Source organism: Lithobates pipiens, unplaced genomic scaffold, assembly GCF_037356315.1.
Source record: "Lithobates pipiens isolate NorthernLeopardFrog02 unplaced genomic scaffold, aLitPip1_a1.2 Scaffold_22, whole genome shotgun sequence".
NCBI lineage: Eukaryota > Metazoa > Chordata > Amphibia > Anura > Ranidae > Lithobates > Lithobates pipiens.
In genome coordinates this window covers 261242313-261259481 of record NW_027507784.1, presented here as the reverse complement: position 1 = coordinate 261259481, position 17169 = coordinate 261242313, and the positions used below count along the sequence as shown (strand labels likewise).

At 42.7% G+C, this 17169-nt stretch overlaps 1 protein-coding gene across 2 annotated transcripts in view; it reads right to left on the bottom strand.

Moving 5' to 3' along the window:
* Positions 1-17169, bottom strand: part of OTOA (otoancorin) — a 187691-nt gene that overhangs the window by 69240 nt on the left and 101282 nt on the right. For both annotated transcript variants that reach the window (XM_077449009.1, XM_077449010.1), the window contains 2 exons: positions 5156-5296; positions 1757-1812 (listed from right to left, as the gene is read on the bottom strand). In XM_077449009.1, coding sequence (XP_077305135.1) covers positions 1757-1812; positions 5156-5296 — 197 coding nt within the window. The remainder of the gene's footprint in view (positions 1-1756; positions 1813-5155; positions 5297-17169) is intronic.

Below are 17169 nucleotides of genomic sequence, written 5' to 3'. Positions count from 1 at the left end.
GCGATAATGCCAACAGATTTTTGATGTTGTACTTCTGATATTGTCTCGCTATCTGTAAACTATGTGGAAAGTTTGTAATCTGTTGGTCTGTGTGGACCCATTTCCTGATATAAATAAAAAAAAAAAAAAAAGAGTGGAGGGGGCAGAAAGGTAAGAAGAGGCTAGAGGAGGGAAGGAGAAGAGTAGGAAATAAGAAGAAGTGAGATTATAGTAAGTAAGACTAGGGCAAGAGAGGAGGAGAGGGGAGTTTGTGAGAAGAAGTGAGAAGAGGAAAGGAGAAGAGTGAAGACTAGATAGAGTAGGGTAAAGGAGGTTAAGAGAAGAGGAGGGGGAAAACTGAGAGAAGAGGTGAGGGGAAGAGAGAAAAGGAAAGGAGAATATAAGAGACTAGCGTAGGGTAGAGGAGAGCAGGAGGACGGGGAAGGAAATAGGAGTTTTAAAGAAGAGGAAAGGAGAGTAGGGTAGAAGAGGGAAGTAGAAGAGGAGAGGAGAGTCTTAGAAAAGAGGTGAGTGGAGGAGAATATGGGAGACTAGAGTAGAGTAATGCAGGGCAGGAAGACAGGAGAGGGAAATAAGGGAGACTAGAGTAGGGTAGAAAAGGTTAAAGCGGTTTTGTACAGAAAATTGCAAGTTCATCTTATTCAAATGGCTTTGGAACATAGATGCAGTTATGACCATTGAAATAAAATAATATGCAGTATTTACCTTTTATTTTTTAATGTTTATGCCGACTTCCGGGCTCTCCTCCCGTGGGAGTAGGCGTGTTTATCGGCTTCACAATGGTCCCTGGGAACTTTTTTAGCTATTTCCCAGGAATCAGTGGGGGACACAGTCATGCCGAAATCTCGTGAGATTTCGGAAGGAGGACGCCGGTCACGTGACGAGGGCATGTCCGAAATTGCCATTTTGAAAGTGGGCAGGCAGCTCTATCTGCCATTACTACTATAGCACATGAGGCAAGAGGAAGGAAAACAAAGAGGACACTCAATGAGCATGTGCGAGATGGAGCGGTGGATGCTGGGAGCTCAGCATCATCGCATCCAGGAAGTAAATGCCTGTGGGCTTCAAACGCCCACAGTGAAAATGGAAACAGCCAGACTGCTTTTTTAAAAGTTTTCCTTAGCAATGAAATAGTCACGCCGGGGGTTAAAAAGACACCGATCGTGACTGCAAAGACACCGTAGGAATCGCCCACCAGTGACATAGGTAAAAAAAAAAAAAAAACGGCAGCGGAATCCCGCTTTAAGTGAAGAAGAGGGGGCTTTAGTGGAGTCTGAGACAAGAGGGAAGAAGAGGGGAGACTAGAATAGGTTAGAGAAGGCCAAGACACGAAGAAAGGGGTTTAGGGGAGTCTGATATAAGAGGTGAGGGGGGTAGAAGAAAGAAGAAGAGGGTTGATTAGAGTAGGGTAAAAGAGGGTAAGAAAAGAGGAGAGGGAATAAGGGGAGTCTGAGAGGAGAGGTAAGGAAAGGGGAGGAGAGTAAAGGAGAAGAGGGGGGAGTAGAGTGGTGTAGAGAAGGACAGGAGGAGAGGGGAAGAAAGGACAGGAGAGAAAGCGGCAGAGGAGAAGATCAAAGACTCAAGAACTCAAGCAAAGTAAAACTGCTGCCCAGAGCAACCAAGCAGATTTCATCCCTCATTTGATGAGAAAATGAAGTAAGAAATCGGATGAGGTTCTGTGTGCAACAGTTCCAGAATTGCTAAGTAATTAATCATACAAATAAATATTGCAACATTGAATTGTGTATCGCTTTACCTCAGCAGATTCTCCAGTGTTGTTTTATTAGACAGCAACTCAAACAGAAATAGAGCCTGAAAGACCATAAAGAAATAAATAATGTTGAATAACTCTACTTGGTTTAAGGGTAGTAGATGGGTTAACATTTTTTTACATACATAGCTTTGTTTAGATTAGCCAGGTCCAGCATTTCCAACTAGTGTTACTAAACCCACAACAGTCAAATCTGTCTGTATATGCAGCATAACATACTTGTTATACTCACTGTGGAACTTAAGGGGTTAATCCTCTGCATTGTGTAAAAAGGCTGTTTGATCCCATATATATGCACAGATCCTTCCCTCCCTGCACTGTCTATCTGGGGAAGGCCCACTAACACAGGCAGAGTAGCCAACCTGCACATGCTCAGTTGTGTCTTTTATGCTGGAGAGAACAGTTACTCGTTCTCAGAGATAGCCAGGTCACATGATATTGACATATTTTCATACTACTGGGATTAGTAACACTTTAATATCAGATTCCTGTGATAGTGGACAATTAAAACATAACTATAACCATTTGCTCTTAATTTTAGATATATTGGGGAAGGTTACAACCTCTCTTTTTACTGCAGTGTGTAGCCCAGCAAGAAGACGATCTCTTGCAGTCCGCATCCCTACTTGGAAGATTACATATACTATTCTGTATGTCTGGTCCTCATAAGAGGAAGCCAGTGGAAATATTTTCTAAAGTTGTTAAAATAACTGACCTCGAATGACGGGTGTCCTATGCGTGTCCTAAGTTTAATTTATCTTACTGATGCATACAGTTATGGTTTTAGTACAGAGATAGTGGCTTGCTTGCTCTGCATCTCGATTATCCACAAAACACATTGATTTGTTATAGGCAGGAGTTGTCCCTTGAGTAGAAAAAATATATAGCATACTAATTGGATTAAAAGGGAAGTTAAAGGATGAGTTCACCTTTCTGAATATGTTACACCTATATTTAGGGTGTAACATGTAAAATGTTCAGCTACCTCCTATCGCACCCCTCCCCTTGGATCCTCTCCCCACCCCCACTGTCATATTTTGAAAATGGCACTGCTGTGCAAGGATGTTTTGTTTGTGTCTATCTAGCATGGTTACTCTGTGGTATAAGCAAGGAAGCTGAGACTTCTGCAGTGTGTAAATTTGCTTTTACTATATAAAGATGCTGTACATACAAAACTATTACAATCTAATGCCACATACACATGATCGGAATTATTCGGAAAAAGGTCTGATGGTTTTCCCGACGGAATTCAGACAGAATTCCACTCAAGCTGTCTTGCCTACACATGGTCACGCCAAATTCTGACCGTCAAGAACGATTGATACTGTCGAATTGATAACCAGTGATACTGGCGAATAAAGGTGGCTCCTTTAGCCCTTGTACACACGGTCGGAGAATCCGTCGGAATGTGTCCTATCGGACCGAGTCGTCGGATAATCCAACTGTGTGTGGTATGCATCGGATTGATTCCATCCGAATATCCGTCGGACCCAATTTTCCAACATGTTGGAAATATTTCCCGACCAACTGGTTCGATCGGACATACTCTGATCATGTGTAGCGAATTTTGATCGGACCAAGTGCCACGCATGCTCAGATCAAATTCCTACATCAAAGCTATTGGCTACTAGCCTGAATGTAGTCCCATCGTAACGAAATTACGTCATCACGTTCTGAAAGATCGGATTTTTTGACAACTTAGTCCGACCGTGTGTATGCAACAGTTTCGGACACAATCCGTCGGATTTGGTTGGCAGAATCTCCGACCGTGTGTACAGGGGCTAAGACTACGTCCATCCAACCGTCCGTCACAGCGTCCAGCATCCAAGTGTGGTGGACGCCGTGTGGTCATGGGAAAATATAATTGAGCCACTCTGGGGGGATCTCAAACGTGCAGTTCATGCAAGATAGCCCAAGAATTTACAGGAACTGGAGGCTTTTTGCCAAGAGCACCTCAGAAGATAAAGAGCCTCATCCACAAATACCACAAAAGACTTCAAGCTGTCATTGATTGTAAAGGGGACAATACACGGTATTAAGAACTGGGGTATGCAAACTTTTGATTAGGGTAATTTGGGTAGTTTCTGTTGCCATTATGATTTATAAAAAAAAAAGAGTAAACACAGTTAATTGATAATAAATGGCTTTGGCCAAACACTAACCATGAGTGAAAGAAACGTTTTTGTCTTATCATTCATATTCTCTGAAAAATGGCCAAGAAGTAATAAATTATTCCAGGGTATGTAAACCTATGAGCACAGCGGTATCTTTTATAATTTAAACAAAATGGTGTAGTGCTATATAAATAGGATTGAACTATAGTAGGGCAGTTCCAACCTCCCTTAGCTGACCCCCAGTCCAAGTACAACAAAAGGTCTACTGCAGACCACTAGAGCCATTGAGAATGGAGGTGCAACAAAGAGATTCCAAGGCCCCCACCCCACAAAAACACCATGTATATCCCAAAAAACAAAAAAAGAAGGATACAACAAACAAAACTAACTCTACATGTTTCTCTCCCTAAAAGAGCTTTATCAGAGTATAGAAAATAAATTAAAATGTGCAACCAAACTGTGTCACATTGCAAAAATTGTTGTGTATTAGTACTAAGCATAAACTTTGTTCCTACAAGTTCATTAAGCCTAATAAACGTTAGGCCCTTCTCCTTGTTGCTTTGGTGCATGGTTATGTGTTTAAGTGGGTTGTTTTCTACAGATAGGGAGAGTCAACCTTATAGATAGCAGGCGCTAGTTTGATAACTCCTCTATCCCTGTCAGAATGCACTTATCTACTAACATTTTGTTAACATAAGGGCTACTGTATTTCCAGCATAACCAGATCACAGACAAAAATCACCAAGGTGGACTGGTATACTACTGCAACCACTAGAAGAAAATCTGAAGTATGGAGCTGGTAGACTGCACTCCCTTTATGTGATGTTTGCTGATAGGATATATTAACAGTAATTTATATCAGTCTGAAAACATCATCACTCCCCCCTACTGTCTCCATATCTATCTGTACCTGAAGTATGTATAGGAATTTGAATTAGACAGTTGATAGTCAATTGATGGTCTGCAGGTTATGGCATTTAGGGACTTGCAGTTTCTAAACCAAGGTAAGCCCACATGAAACTTGATTCTATCTGCAAATGATATACAGTTAAAATAGTCACTGACTTAATGAATACTTATAAGATGTCACATTTCTTTTAAAACCACATTTGTGAATTCTTTCAAAGCAAAGAACAATAACTTTGCCCTTCAAGGTTTGTTTTATCTTGACTACTTGGGGAGCTGAAGGCTGCCAAAACCTCTCTGACTCCAAACCCAGCTTGAATAAATGCTGATTGCTGAAGGGCATTTAGGTTAAACACATAATTACCTCACTTGTTCTCATCTCTTTCTCCTTTAGGACTGCGACATCCAAGTCCCTTTCTGATGATAGTTGCGAGAGAGATACCTCTTTAAAGAATGCACCATTCATTTCTGCTAGAACCGTCTGAAACCCTCCAGAAGACATCAGCTAATTAAGAGAAAAACAGCAAGGACGTATGAGCTGTTCTACTGTGACACGCTTAAAACACATTTCATTCTATCGTTTCTGAGAACAGTATGACTTTTTTTAGGCTGACAACTGTGGGATATTACATGTACCTAAAAAAGGAAAATCTTAAATCGTGTGGATTTTACAGCTGCCAAAATGTAGTCTCAATGAAACATTATTTAAAGTCAACTACTATATAATTGTACATATGTTTAACACTTTAGTGCAGGTGGGAATAATATCTATAGAGTAAATATAGCATATGATATGTATGTATATATACACACACCGTTGAGCTCATAAGTTTACATACCCTGGCACATCTTGAAGTCTTTTCTGTTATTTAAGGATGAGGCTCTTTAATTTCTCAGATGGTAAAGGTGCCCATTTCTCTTTGCAAAAAGACTCCAATTCCTGTAAATTATTGGGCTGCCTTGAATGAATTGCACATTTGAGATCTCCCCAGAGAGGCTCAATGATATTGAGGTCAGGAGACTGAGATGGCCACTCCAGAACCTTCACTTTATTCTGCTGTAGCTAATGACAGGTCGACCTGGCCTTGTATTTTGGATTATTGTCGCGTTGGAATGTCCAAGTACGCCCCATGCGCAGATTCCTGGCTGATGAATGCAAATGTTCCTCCAGTATTTTTTGATAACATACTGCATTTATCTTGGAATCAATTTTGACCAAATTTCCTGTGCCTTTGTAGCTCACACATCCCCAAAACATCAGCGATCCACCTCTGTACCTTTCATCATGGGCCTTGTTTAATCCTCTCCAAATGTAGCATTTATGGTTGTGGCCAAAAAGCTAAATTTTGGTCTCATCACTCTAAATGACTTTGTGCCAGAAAGTTTGAGGCTTGTCTCTGTGCTGTTTGGCTTATTGTAAGTGGAATACTTTGTGCCATTTGCGTATTAATGGCTTTCTTCTGGCGACTCGACCATGCAGCCCATCTTTCTTCAAGTGCCTCTTTATTGTGCATCTTGAAACAGCCACACCACATGTTTTCAGAGTCCTGCATTTTACCTGAAGTTATTTGTGGTTTTTCTTTGCATCCCAAACAATTTTTCTGGCAGTTGTGGCTGAAATTTTAGTTGGTCTATCTGACCGTGGTTTGGTTTCAACAGAACTCCTCATTATCCACTTCTTGATTAGAGCTTGAACACTGCTGATTGGCTTTCTCATTTCCTTCGGTATTTTTTTATATCCCTTTCCTGTTTTATACAGTTCAACTACCTTTTCCCACAGATCGTTTGACAATTCTTTTGCTTTCCCCATGACTAAGAATCCAGAAATATCAGTGCAGCACTGGATGAAAGATGCAAGGGTCTGTCAGGAGTCCAGAAATGCATTGACCTTCTATACACACACACACTAATTACAAGCAAATATATCACAGGTGAGGATAGTTACCTTTAATAGTCATTCAAACCCCTTTGTGTCAACTTGTGTGCATGTTATCAGGCCAAAATCGCCAGGGTATGTAAAATTTTGATCAGGGTCATTTGGGTAGTTTCTGTTGCCATTTTAATTTAAAAAGAGTAAACACAGTTGATTGATAATAAATGGCTTCAGCCAAACACTAATCATGAGTGAAAATTTTGTTTTGTGTTCTCATTCATATTCTCTGAAAAATGGCCAAGAAATCATAAATTATACCAGGGTAAACTTATGAGCACCCAGAACGCCCAGAGTGGATGTAACAAACATATATATTGTTTAGAAGTATTCTGGAGAAACTGGATAGAATGGGACAGCGCCGTGCTTGATATATTTGCATCTTTGTAAACTTATGAGCACAACCATATACATACAGTATCTCACAAAAGTGAGTACACCCCTCACATTTTTGTAAATATTTTATTATAGTGCATCGTTTCATGTAACAACACTGAAGAAATTACACTTTGCTACAATGTAAAGTGGTGAGTGTACAGCTTGTATAACAGTGTAAATTTTCTGTCCCCTAAAAATAACTCAACACACAGCCATTCATGCCTGAACCCCTGGCAACAAAAGTGAGTACACCACAGGTTGTCACTGGAGTCCTCTTACCCCTTGTACACACGGTCAGACATTTCGACGGAAAATGTCCGATCGGACTGTGTTGTTGGATAATCAGACCGTGTGTGGGCTCCATCGGACTTTTTCCATCGGAATGTCAGACCAACAAAGTTTGAGAGCTGGATATAAAATTTTCCGACAACATGATCCGATCGGACTTTGTCCGATCGTTTGTAGAGAATTCCGATTGGACAAAGTGCCACGCATGCTCAGATCAAATTACGAGAACAAAGCTATTGGCTACTAGCCTGAACGTAGTCCCGTCGTAATGAATGAACATCATCACGTTCCGAACGATCGGATTTTCCGACAACTTTGTCCGACCGTGTGTATGCAACACCAGTTTCAAACAAAATCCGTCTGAAAAAATCTGATGGATTTGGTGGTCGGAATGTCCGACCGTGTGTACAAGGGCTTACACTTCTCCATGATGACATCACGGAGCTGGTGGATGTTAGAGACCTTGCGCTCCTCTACCTTCTGTTTGAGGAGGCCCCACAGATGTTCAATAGGGTTTAGGTCTGGAGACATGCTTGGTCAGTCCATCACCTTTACCCTCATATTTTTTAGCAAGGCAGTGGTCATCTTGGAGCTGTGTTTGTGGTCGTTATGATGGAATACTGCCCTGTGGCCCAGTCTCTGCTTCAGTATGTCACAGTATATGTTGGCATTCATGGTTCCCTCAATGAACTGTAGCTCCCGATTGCCAGCAGCACTCATGCAGCCCCAGACCATGACACTCCCACCACCATGCTTGACTGTAGGCAAGACACACTTGTCTTTGTACGACTCACCTGGTTGCTGCCACACATGCTTGACACCATCTGAACCAAATACGTTTATCTTGGTCTCATCAGAACACAGGACATGGTTCAAGTAATCCATGTCCTTAGTCTGCTTGTCTTCAGCAAACTGTTTGTGGGCTTTCTAGTGCATCATCTTTAGAAGAAGCTTCCTTCTTGGATGACAGCCATGCAGAACTATTTGATGTAGTGTACGGCGTATGGTCTGAGCACTGACAGGCTGACTCCCCACTCCTACAACCTCTGCAGCAATGCTGGCAGCACTTATATCCCCCAAAAAAAATCCCAAAGACAACCTCTGGATATGACACTAAGCACGCGCACTCAACTTTTTTGATCGACCATGATGAAGCCTTTTCTGAGTGGATCCTGTCCTGTTAAACCACTGTATGGTCTTGGCCACCATGTTGCAGTTCAGTTTCAGGGTCTTGGCAATCTTCTTATAGCCTAGCCTATCTTTATGTAGGGCAGTGTTTCTCAATTCCAGTCCTCATAGCCCACTAACAGGTCATGTTTTCAGGCTTTCCATTATTTTGCACAGGTGATTTGATCAGTTTCACTGCCTTAGTAATTACCCCAGCTGTTTCATCTGAGGGAAATCCTGAAAACATGACCTGTTAGTGGGCCATGAGGACTGGAATTGAGAAACACTGATGTAGGGCAACATTTCTTTTTTTCAGATCCTCAGAGAGTTCTTTGCCATGAGGTGCCATGTTGAACTTCCAGTGACCAGTATGAGAAAGTGAGAGTGGTAAGACTAAATTAAACACACCTGCTCCCCATTCACACCTGAGACCTTGTAACACTAACAAGTCACATGACACCAGGGAGGGAAAATGGCTAATTGGGCTCAATTTGGACATTTTCACTTAGGGGTGTACTCACTTTTATTGCCAGCAGTTTAGACATTAATGGCTGTGTGTTGAGTTATTTTGAGGGGACAGAAAATTTACACTGTTATACAAGCTGTACACTCACTATTTTACATTTTAGCAGGTGTCACTTCTTCAGTGTTGTCACATGAACAGATATAATAAACTTTTGTGAGATACTGTGTATATATTTATATATATATATATATATATATATATATATATATATATATATATATTGCCAAGACCCTAAAACTAAGCTGCAGCACAGTGGCCAAGACCATACAGCGGTTTAACAGGACAGGTTCCACTCAGAACAGGCCTCGCCATGGTCAACCAAAGAAGTTGAGTGCACGTGCTCAAGTCATGTCATGAGGTTGTCTTTGGGAAATAGACATATTTCCCAAGACCCTAAAACTGAGCTGCAGCACAGTGACCAAGACCATACAGTGGTTTAACAGGACAGGTTCCACTCAGAACAGGCCTCGTCATGGTCGACCAAAGAAGTTGAGTGAACGTGCTCAGCGTCATGTCCAGAGGTTGTCTTTGGGAAATAGATCGTATAGGTGTTAACTGCATTGCTGCAAAGGTTTAAGGGGTGGGGTGTCAGCCTGTCAGTGCTCAGACCATATGCTGCACACTGCATTAAATTTGCTCTGCATGGCTGTCATCCCAGAAGGAAGCCTCTTCTAAAGATGATGCACAAGAAAGCCTGCAAACAGTTTGCTGAAAATAAGCAGACTAGGGACATGCTATACTGGAACCAAGTCCTTCGGTTTGATGAGACCAAGAGAAACTTATTTGGTTCAGATGGTGTCAAGCGTGTGTGGTGGCATCCAGGTGAGGAGTACAAAGACAAGTGTGTCTTGCCTACAGTCAACCATGGTGATAGGAGTGTCATGGTCTGGGGCTGCATGAGTGTTGCTCGCACTGGGGATCTACAGTTCATTGACGGAGCCATGAATGCCAACATATACTGTGACATACTGAAGCAGAGCATGATCCCCTCTCTTCAGAGACTGGGCCACAGGGCAGTATTCCAACATGATAATGACCCCAAACACACCTCCAAGAAGACCATTGCCTTGCTAAAGAAGCTGAGGGTTAAGGTGATGGACTGATCAAGCATGTTGTATGTGTACATTTTTTAAGGAGGTCTCAGGAATTACAGTTACCATACTATTTGCCCCTTTCCTCAAAATACATGCATATGAGATTCAGGTCAAAAGAATGGCTGTGACACAGAGAACTAGGGACATGAAGAATATAAAGGATGGATTTAAAGTGACATTAGACTATGATTTTTTTTGCATGCACTTTCAGCAGCTGATTTGTTATTTTATAAAGTATGCAGCTTCTTTATCTTTAATCCTATGTTTCAGTTTCAGCTGGTGCCATGACAACTGCCCCTGGATTCCTGTTTCCAAGCGGTTCCTTATTTTTGCAGTGCGATGTAAAAAGAGTTGGAACCGAAGCGTCACACCACTGCTAAGAGGTCCAGATACAACTTTATTCCATTAAAAGTCAGGGGTACAATTCAAAAAGCAGCAAATACATTTTGGAGGTCTAAGTGCCCCTTCATCAGGGCTTGACTGGGAACAATGTGAACAAACCAGGAGTGAACTGGATCTACAATGGTATTTTTTCCGGTGTGAATTCAAAGCACAGGCCTAGTCAGCAGCTTGTTTGGGAGCAGCCTTGCAGTGCAACACCTCCACACCGGGACTAGCGTTGTGTCTCCCTATACTGTATGCATTAGCCCTTGTACACACGGTCGGAGATTCCGTTGGAATGTTTCCTATCGGACCGCTTTGTCCGATATTCTGACTGTGTGTTGCCTGCATCGGACTGTTTCCGTCTGAATATCCGACGGACCAATTTTTCCAACTTGCCGGTAAAATTTTCCAACAAAATGCTCCGATCGGACATACTCTGATCATGTGTAGCCTACTCTAACGGACAAAGTGCCATGCATGCTCAGATCAAATTCCTAGACCAAAGCTATTGGCTACTAGCCTGAACGTAGTCCCGTCGTAACGAAATAACGTCATCACGTTATGTACAATTGGATTTTCCGACAACTTAGTCCGACCGTGTGTATGCAACATAATTTCCGGGCCTCTTCCGGAATTAATCCGTCGGAATTACTCCGACAGATTTGGTTGTCGGAATCTCCGACCGTGTGTACAAGGGCTTAGAAGAAATACACAACTCTGTAGTCTCAGATGCCAGGGCACCCCTGTATCTTCCTCTTCCTCCTCCCCCTTCAGCAAGCTACAGTTGGCCATAGATAAGTTTGTTTTTTGTTTAGTTTAATCAGTGGGTTGAACAAAAAAAAAAAAACGGATCCAATCTCTATTCACACACTTGAGGTGAATGGCAGAATCCTCCTCATTGTGTCTTTGTATTCTGACAGTGGGGTGATTTTGAAAATATGCAGGGAAAAGATCCCTGCACCTTTTTACATATAGTTACATAGTTAGTCAGGTTGAAAAAAGACACAAGTCCATCCAGTTCAACCTTAAAAACAAATAAATAAAATAAAAAATAATCGTACAATCCAGATACCCAATTTTATGCCCACAATTGATCCAGAGGAAGGTGAAAAAAAAAACCAGCAGAGCATGCTCCAATTTGCTACAGCAGGGGAAAAAAATTCCTTCCTGATCCCCCAAGAGGCGATCGGATTTTCCCTGGATCAACTTTACCTATGTTAGTACCCAGTTATATTATGTACCATCAGGAAAGTATCCAGGCCTTTCTTAAAGCAATCTACTGAACTGGCCAGAACCACCTCTGGCGGGAGTCTATTCCACATTTTCACAGCTCTAACTGTGAAGAAACCTTTCCGTACTTGAAGATGAAATCTCTTTTCCTCTAGACGTAAAGAGTGCCCCCGTGTCCTCTGGGTTGACCGTACAGAGAACAACTCAACACCAAGTTCACTATATGGACCCCTAATGTATTTGAACATGTTGATCATATCCCCCCTTAATCTCCTCTTCTCAAGAGTGAATAAATTTAGTTCCTCTAATCTCTCCTCATAGCTGAGTTCTTCCATGCCTCTTATCAGTTTGGTTGCCCTTCTCTGCACTTTTTCCAGTTCCTTGATATCCTTTTTGAGAACTGGTGCCCAAAACTGAACGGCATATTCCAGGTGAGGTCTTACTAATGATTTGAACAGGGGCAAAATTATATCTCTCTCTCTGGTGTCCATACCTCTCTTAATACAAGAAAGGACTTTGCTTGCTTTGGAAACAGCAGCTTGGCATTGCATGTTGTTATTGAGCTTATGGTCTACCAAAACCCCCAGATCCTTCTCCACTATGGATTCCCCCAGGTGTACTCCCCCTAGCATGTATGATGCATGCATATTCTTAGGCCCCAAGTGCATAACTTTACATTTATCAACATTAAACCTCATCTGCCACATAGTCGCCCAATTAGACAGTGTATTGAGGTCGGCTTGTAAATTGGAGACATCCAAGTCACAGCTGAACAGAAACTGCACAATGCTTTCTTCCACCATGCAGTTTCATGCGCCTGAAAATGTGCTGCGTTTTCTGATGCACGTTTTGGCTGTGGGTGCTTGCTGTTGCTGCACCCGCAACCACCTGCAACAGTGTGAACTTCAGTATAACTGAAATGTGTGTCCGTCCCATTTTATAACCAAAATGTCTTACTTTTTTCAGAAGCATTCAAATTCTAGGCCAAACAAAAGCTTTATATTTCAAAAAATAAGCTGCAATTAACTGTATTCATCAGTAGATAGTGCCACTGGTAAAACTGGTGCACGCAGAATCTGGCGCAGCTGTGCATAGTAACCATACCACATCTAACTTCAGCTTATTCAATTTATCTTTGACAATAAAATGTAGAAGCTGATTGGTTTTAGTGAATTTCCCCTATAGGTTGTATGTTTATAATGGATTAACCAGAAAATTAACCATTGAATCTTTTTGAGCAATTTTCAAACCAATAAAAAAAAACAATGGTATTAATGGTGATGATTCCCATGAAATGTCCAGACGGCCTAACTCGTTTTGGGACGGAAATATCCCTTAGTTAGGGACAGCTGTCAGGGAGGGATCAGGGAGGGGTCAGTGTGATCCCTCCCTGACAACCTCCCCTGACGAAGGGATATTTCCATCCCGGAACACGTTGGGCCGTCTGGACATTTCATGGGTTTTATTGGTTTGAAAATTATATTTTGTATACTGTTTTTGAATAAATTATAATATATTTTACTCTGTTGCCATTAAAGTCCCATTTATGGGGGTATTTCCACTCTATATCGTATACTAGGGATGTTGGCAATTGTATCAGGTTTAGAGTGAATGAGCACTAGGTGAACAAATGTCATTGTTGTGTGCATGTCACATTTACAGTAAGCTTGTGAGCAAGATGCAGCGTGGGGTGGTGGGCAGTAAACACACAGAGTCCAAGTCAGCCAAAACATTTTCGAATGTAGGAAAAGGTAGAAACACCGCTTATTCAGGCCCAGCTGGTAGGCTTACATGAACAGTAACAGTGAACAGTAACAGTGGTCCAAAGACTTGCATCTGCAATGCGGAGAGAAATGTGGCCTTTCCACTCCACACATAGGGGAGGCTTACTGGAGAGAGGTAGACATGGTCCCTGCATTCTCTCTACTCCACTGGAACCTTTCCTTACCTCTAAGCACTGTCCCTGTCAGACGGAGGTCCTGTTCCTAAGCTAGACACTCACATATAGTGTGCCAAACATGGGAGCCGGAGTCCTAAATAGACTCTGCCTGACCCAAGATGGCTGCTAGGTTCACAAGTGCACCAGCATCTAATTGGACAGCAATCTCCCTGTAACTGCAGGAAGCCATAGAATCAAGTTCCTCACAACGTCCTTCTTACACTGCTGCTTCGGTCGAGCACCACCTGAAGTGAGGAGTACAGACTGCACCTGCCTACAAGCTGATAACAGCTTTTAAGGCAGCAGTTCTCAACCTATTGGTCATGACTGTGTTGAGGGTCGAAAGCCGATTTTCCAGAGGTTGCCCAATTCTGGGCTGTTCCTGGAGCCTGTGCCGCTTTCCCAGCCTTTTCGTGGCTGGCCAGCAGGGCTGTCCCTAGAGCCTGTGATCGCCAGCTGGGCCAGCGGGGCTGTTGCTGAAGCCCGTTCCTGTTCCTGGAGCCCATGGCCGCCCATTCAGTTCATGGTATGGCTGGGGGGGTGGAGACTAGAAGTCATCTGACTGGTGAGGAATGTGAAGTGGGAGGGACCCCATCTCCTGATTTTGGCATAGGTGTCACTGCTGCGAGACACCACAGAGCCTGTGCTTATAGTTGCCATTACATTTCCTCGCTACAGTTCTCAGATCAGCAGATGACCTTGATCAAAAGCACCTAAGTTGGCTGATCAGAACTCCCCCCAGCACTGACACTGATGCCACCCCCTAGAGCTGCACAATTCTGGCCAAAATGAGAATCAAGTTTTTTTTTTGCTTAGAATAAAAAAAAACACGATTCTCTCATGATTCTCGCGCCGTAAAATCTTTCACATTATACAAAAAAAAAAATTGGGCTAACTACTAACTAGATACTGGTTAGCTTTTATTTAAAATTCATTAAAGAATCCTTTTTTCCCAAAAAATTGCATTTGAACAACTGCTGCGCAAATATAGTGTGACATAAAATATTGAAACAACCACCATTTTATTCTCTAGGGTATATATATATATATATATATATATATATATATTGTGGCAGCACGCAGGTAAAATCACCTGGTTGTATCCAGGATGGGAAATATGTGTGTCCTAGATTCAGGCTTTATGCAGACTTTTACAATTAGAGGGGAAGAGTTAATGAGCCCAGCTGTAGTAAGTGGGCTCATTAAGACCTCTACAAAAAACCCCAGCATGCATAGGGAGATGCTCCATCCTGGAACCAGTTTTGTGTTGTATAGACTGGGGAGTGTGTCACCTGTACTGTGCGGTGAGTTAACGCCTGTGTGGCAAAACCTTTACAATAGGCAGGGACTGGTACAGCACAAGGCTGTACCCAGTTGTTAGACAGGGAGTCTATGTGTGTAGTTAGAGGTCAAGCTGACCAGGATTTATTTTCTTGTTTTATTTTGTTTGGCTGTTATATGTATCACTGCATGGAGCATAAATAAACCGGATCTTTTGTTTTTTGAACCTACACCGCTGTCTGCTGTGCCTGACTTTGTGTTGTGAACCCATCCAGGGGGTCACACACACCCGCTGCCGAGCTAACCCCTCACAGTATATATATATATATATATATATATATATATATAAATGTTTGGGGGTTCTAAGTAATTTTCTAGCAAAAAAAAATGATTTTAACTTGAAACCAACAAATGTCAGAAAAAGGTTTAGTGTTTAAGTAGTTAAACTTCCCTCATTTTCACACCAAAGTGTATTCCTTTGATCTAAAGGACAAATTGTTACAATGTTTATATTTAAGTTTCACTGGTAAATAATGTTGTGATTCTTGGCAGACTGTCCATTTTTTTCCCCTTAAGCCGCGTACACACGGGCGGACTGTCTGGCCAACTAAGTCTGTCAGACAATCCGACAGACAGTCCGTCCTACTTTTGAATGAACGGACTTGACCACACACGATGAACAGACAGTCTGTTGAAAGCTTGCGCGATGACGTGTACGGCACGTACGACGGGACTAGAAATAGGACGTCCAATACACAGCAATGCAACCTTTCGCCGTGTAAATCCTTTCTGAGCATGCGCCATACTTAGTCCGTCCAACTTGCCTACTTACGAGCGGACTGTCCGCTGAAACCAAAGTTGGACGGACAATATTACGGAAATTCCGAAAGACTTAGTCCGCCAGACTGTCCGCTGAAAAAGTCCGCTGAAGCCCACACACGAGCGGACTGTCCGCTGAAATGTGTTTCAGCGGACTAAGTTGGACAGACAGTCCGCCCGTGTGTACGCGGCTTTACTATTGACAGCTGAATTCTCTGCATAGAAAGAATCAGGAAATACTTCTTTCAAGATCTCAATGGGGAAAAAATTATTAATTATGCAGCTCTACCATCCCCCCCCACCAGCACTGCCACTCACCCCCCCCCCCCCCCAGCACTGCCACTCTTCCCAAATGCCCGCCAGCACTGCCATTCATCCCATTCCCTCCTCCCCAACAAGGAGTAAGGGAAGGAATAAAAAGAGAGAATACAGATGTAGCAATGTGGACTACAATTGCAAAGTACAGTGATTCCCTGTCATTCCAGTGATCTTATTGTCCCTCTAGTGCCCAGCGCCACCAACTGACATCATATTTGTGGGCCAAACCAAAGGTATTGTGGGATTAGTAGTGCCTCAGAATGGCTATTCCTCTGCAAGGCTATATACCCAGACTACATATCCCAGGGATTTTTGCTACCATCAGGGAGATTGCTGGGACATGCAGAGACCCGCCCCGCACTCTCTTCCTCCTAGGCCTTGTGTGTGACTGAGCTCCCTGTACAGGGAGAGTGAGGTTGCTGTCTACCATGCCGCGGTGTACAACATTCCAACCCAGCCGAGAAGGGCTTAGCACTGCTTGCTGTCCTTCAGACATCCATCGAGCATCGCTCGGCTCCGACAACCCGCGATCCGTGCTTCACATCAGGTGGTTGCCATGAGTGGATCCGCTGCAAGAATGCCTCTCCGGGAGTCACTGTTCTGAAGGCATCTCGTCGGCCTGGTCATTGGTGATAGAGAAATTGCCCACCTTTGCAAACCTTTCTTTGGTGCTTCACTGGGACACTGTGTACAGACAGCTTTACCTTGGGAATACTTTACTCCACTCCTATTTGAACCCTGTACATAGACACCTTTAGCTTCAACCATTCTAAGAAATGCCATTACCTTGTTATTGCACCTTATTGGATATAGTTAATGAGCTCTGACTGCCGGTGAAGATCATCAGGCCTGCAACAGGGACAGTGCTGTTATTACTGCTGAAAGGGCCCTCATACCATTCTTGTTTTGCTTCATCTCTCATTAGGATTAAAGGTTAATATAGGCCGGCCTGGGTTTCCCTTGAGAAGTACTGCCAGAATTAATGCTTAACTCTTGCTTATCCTTTCAGGTCATGTTCAAGTGG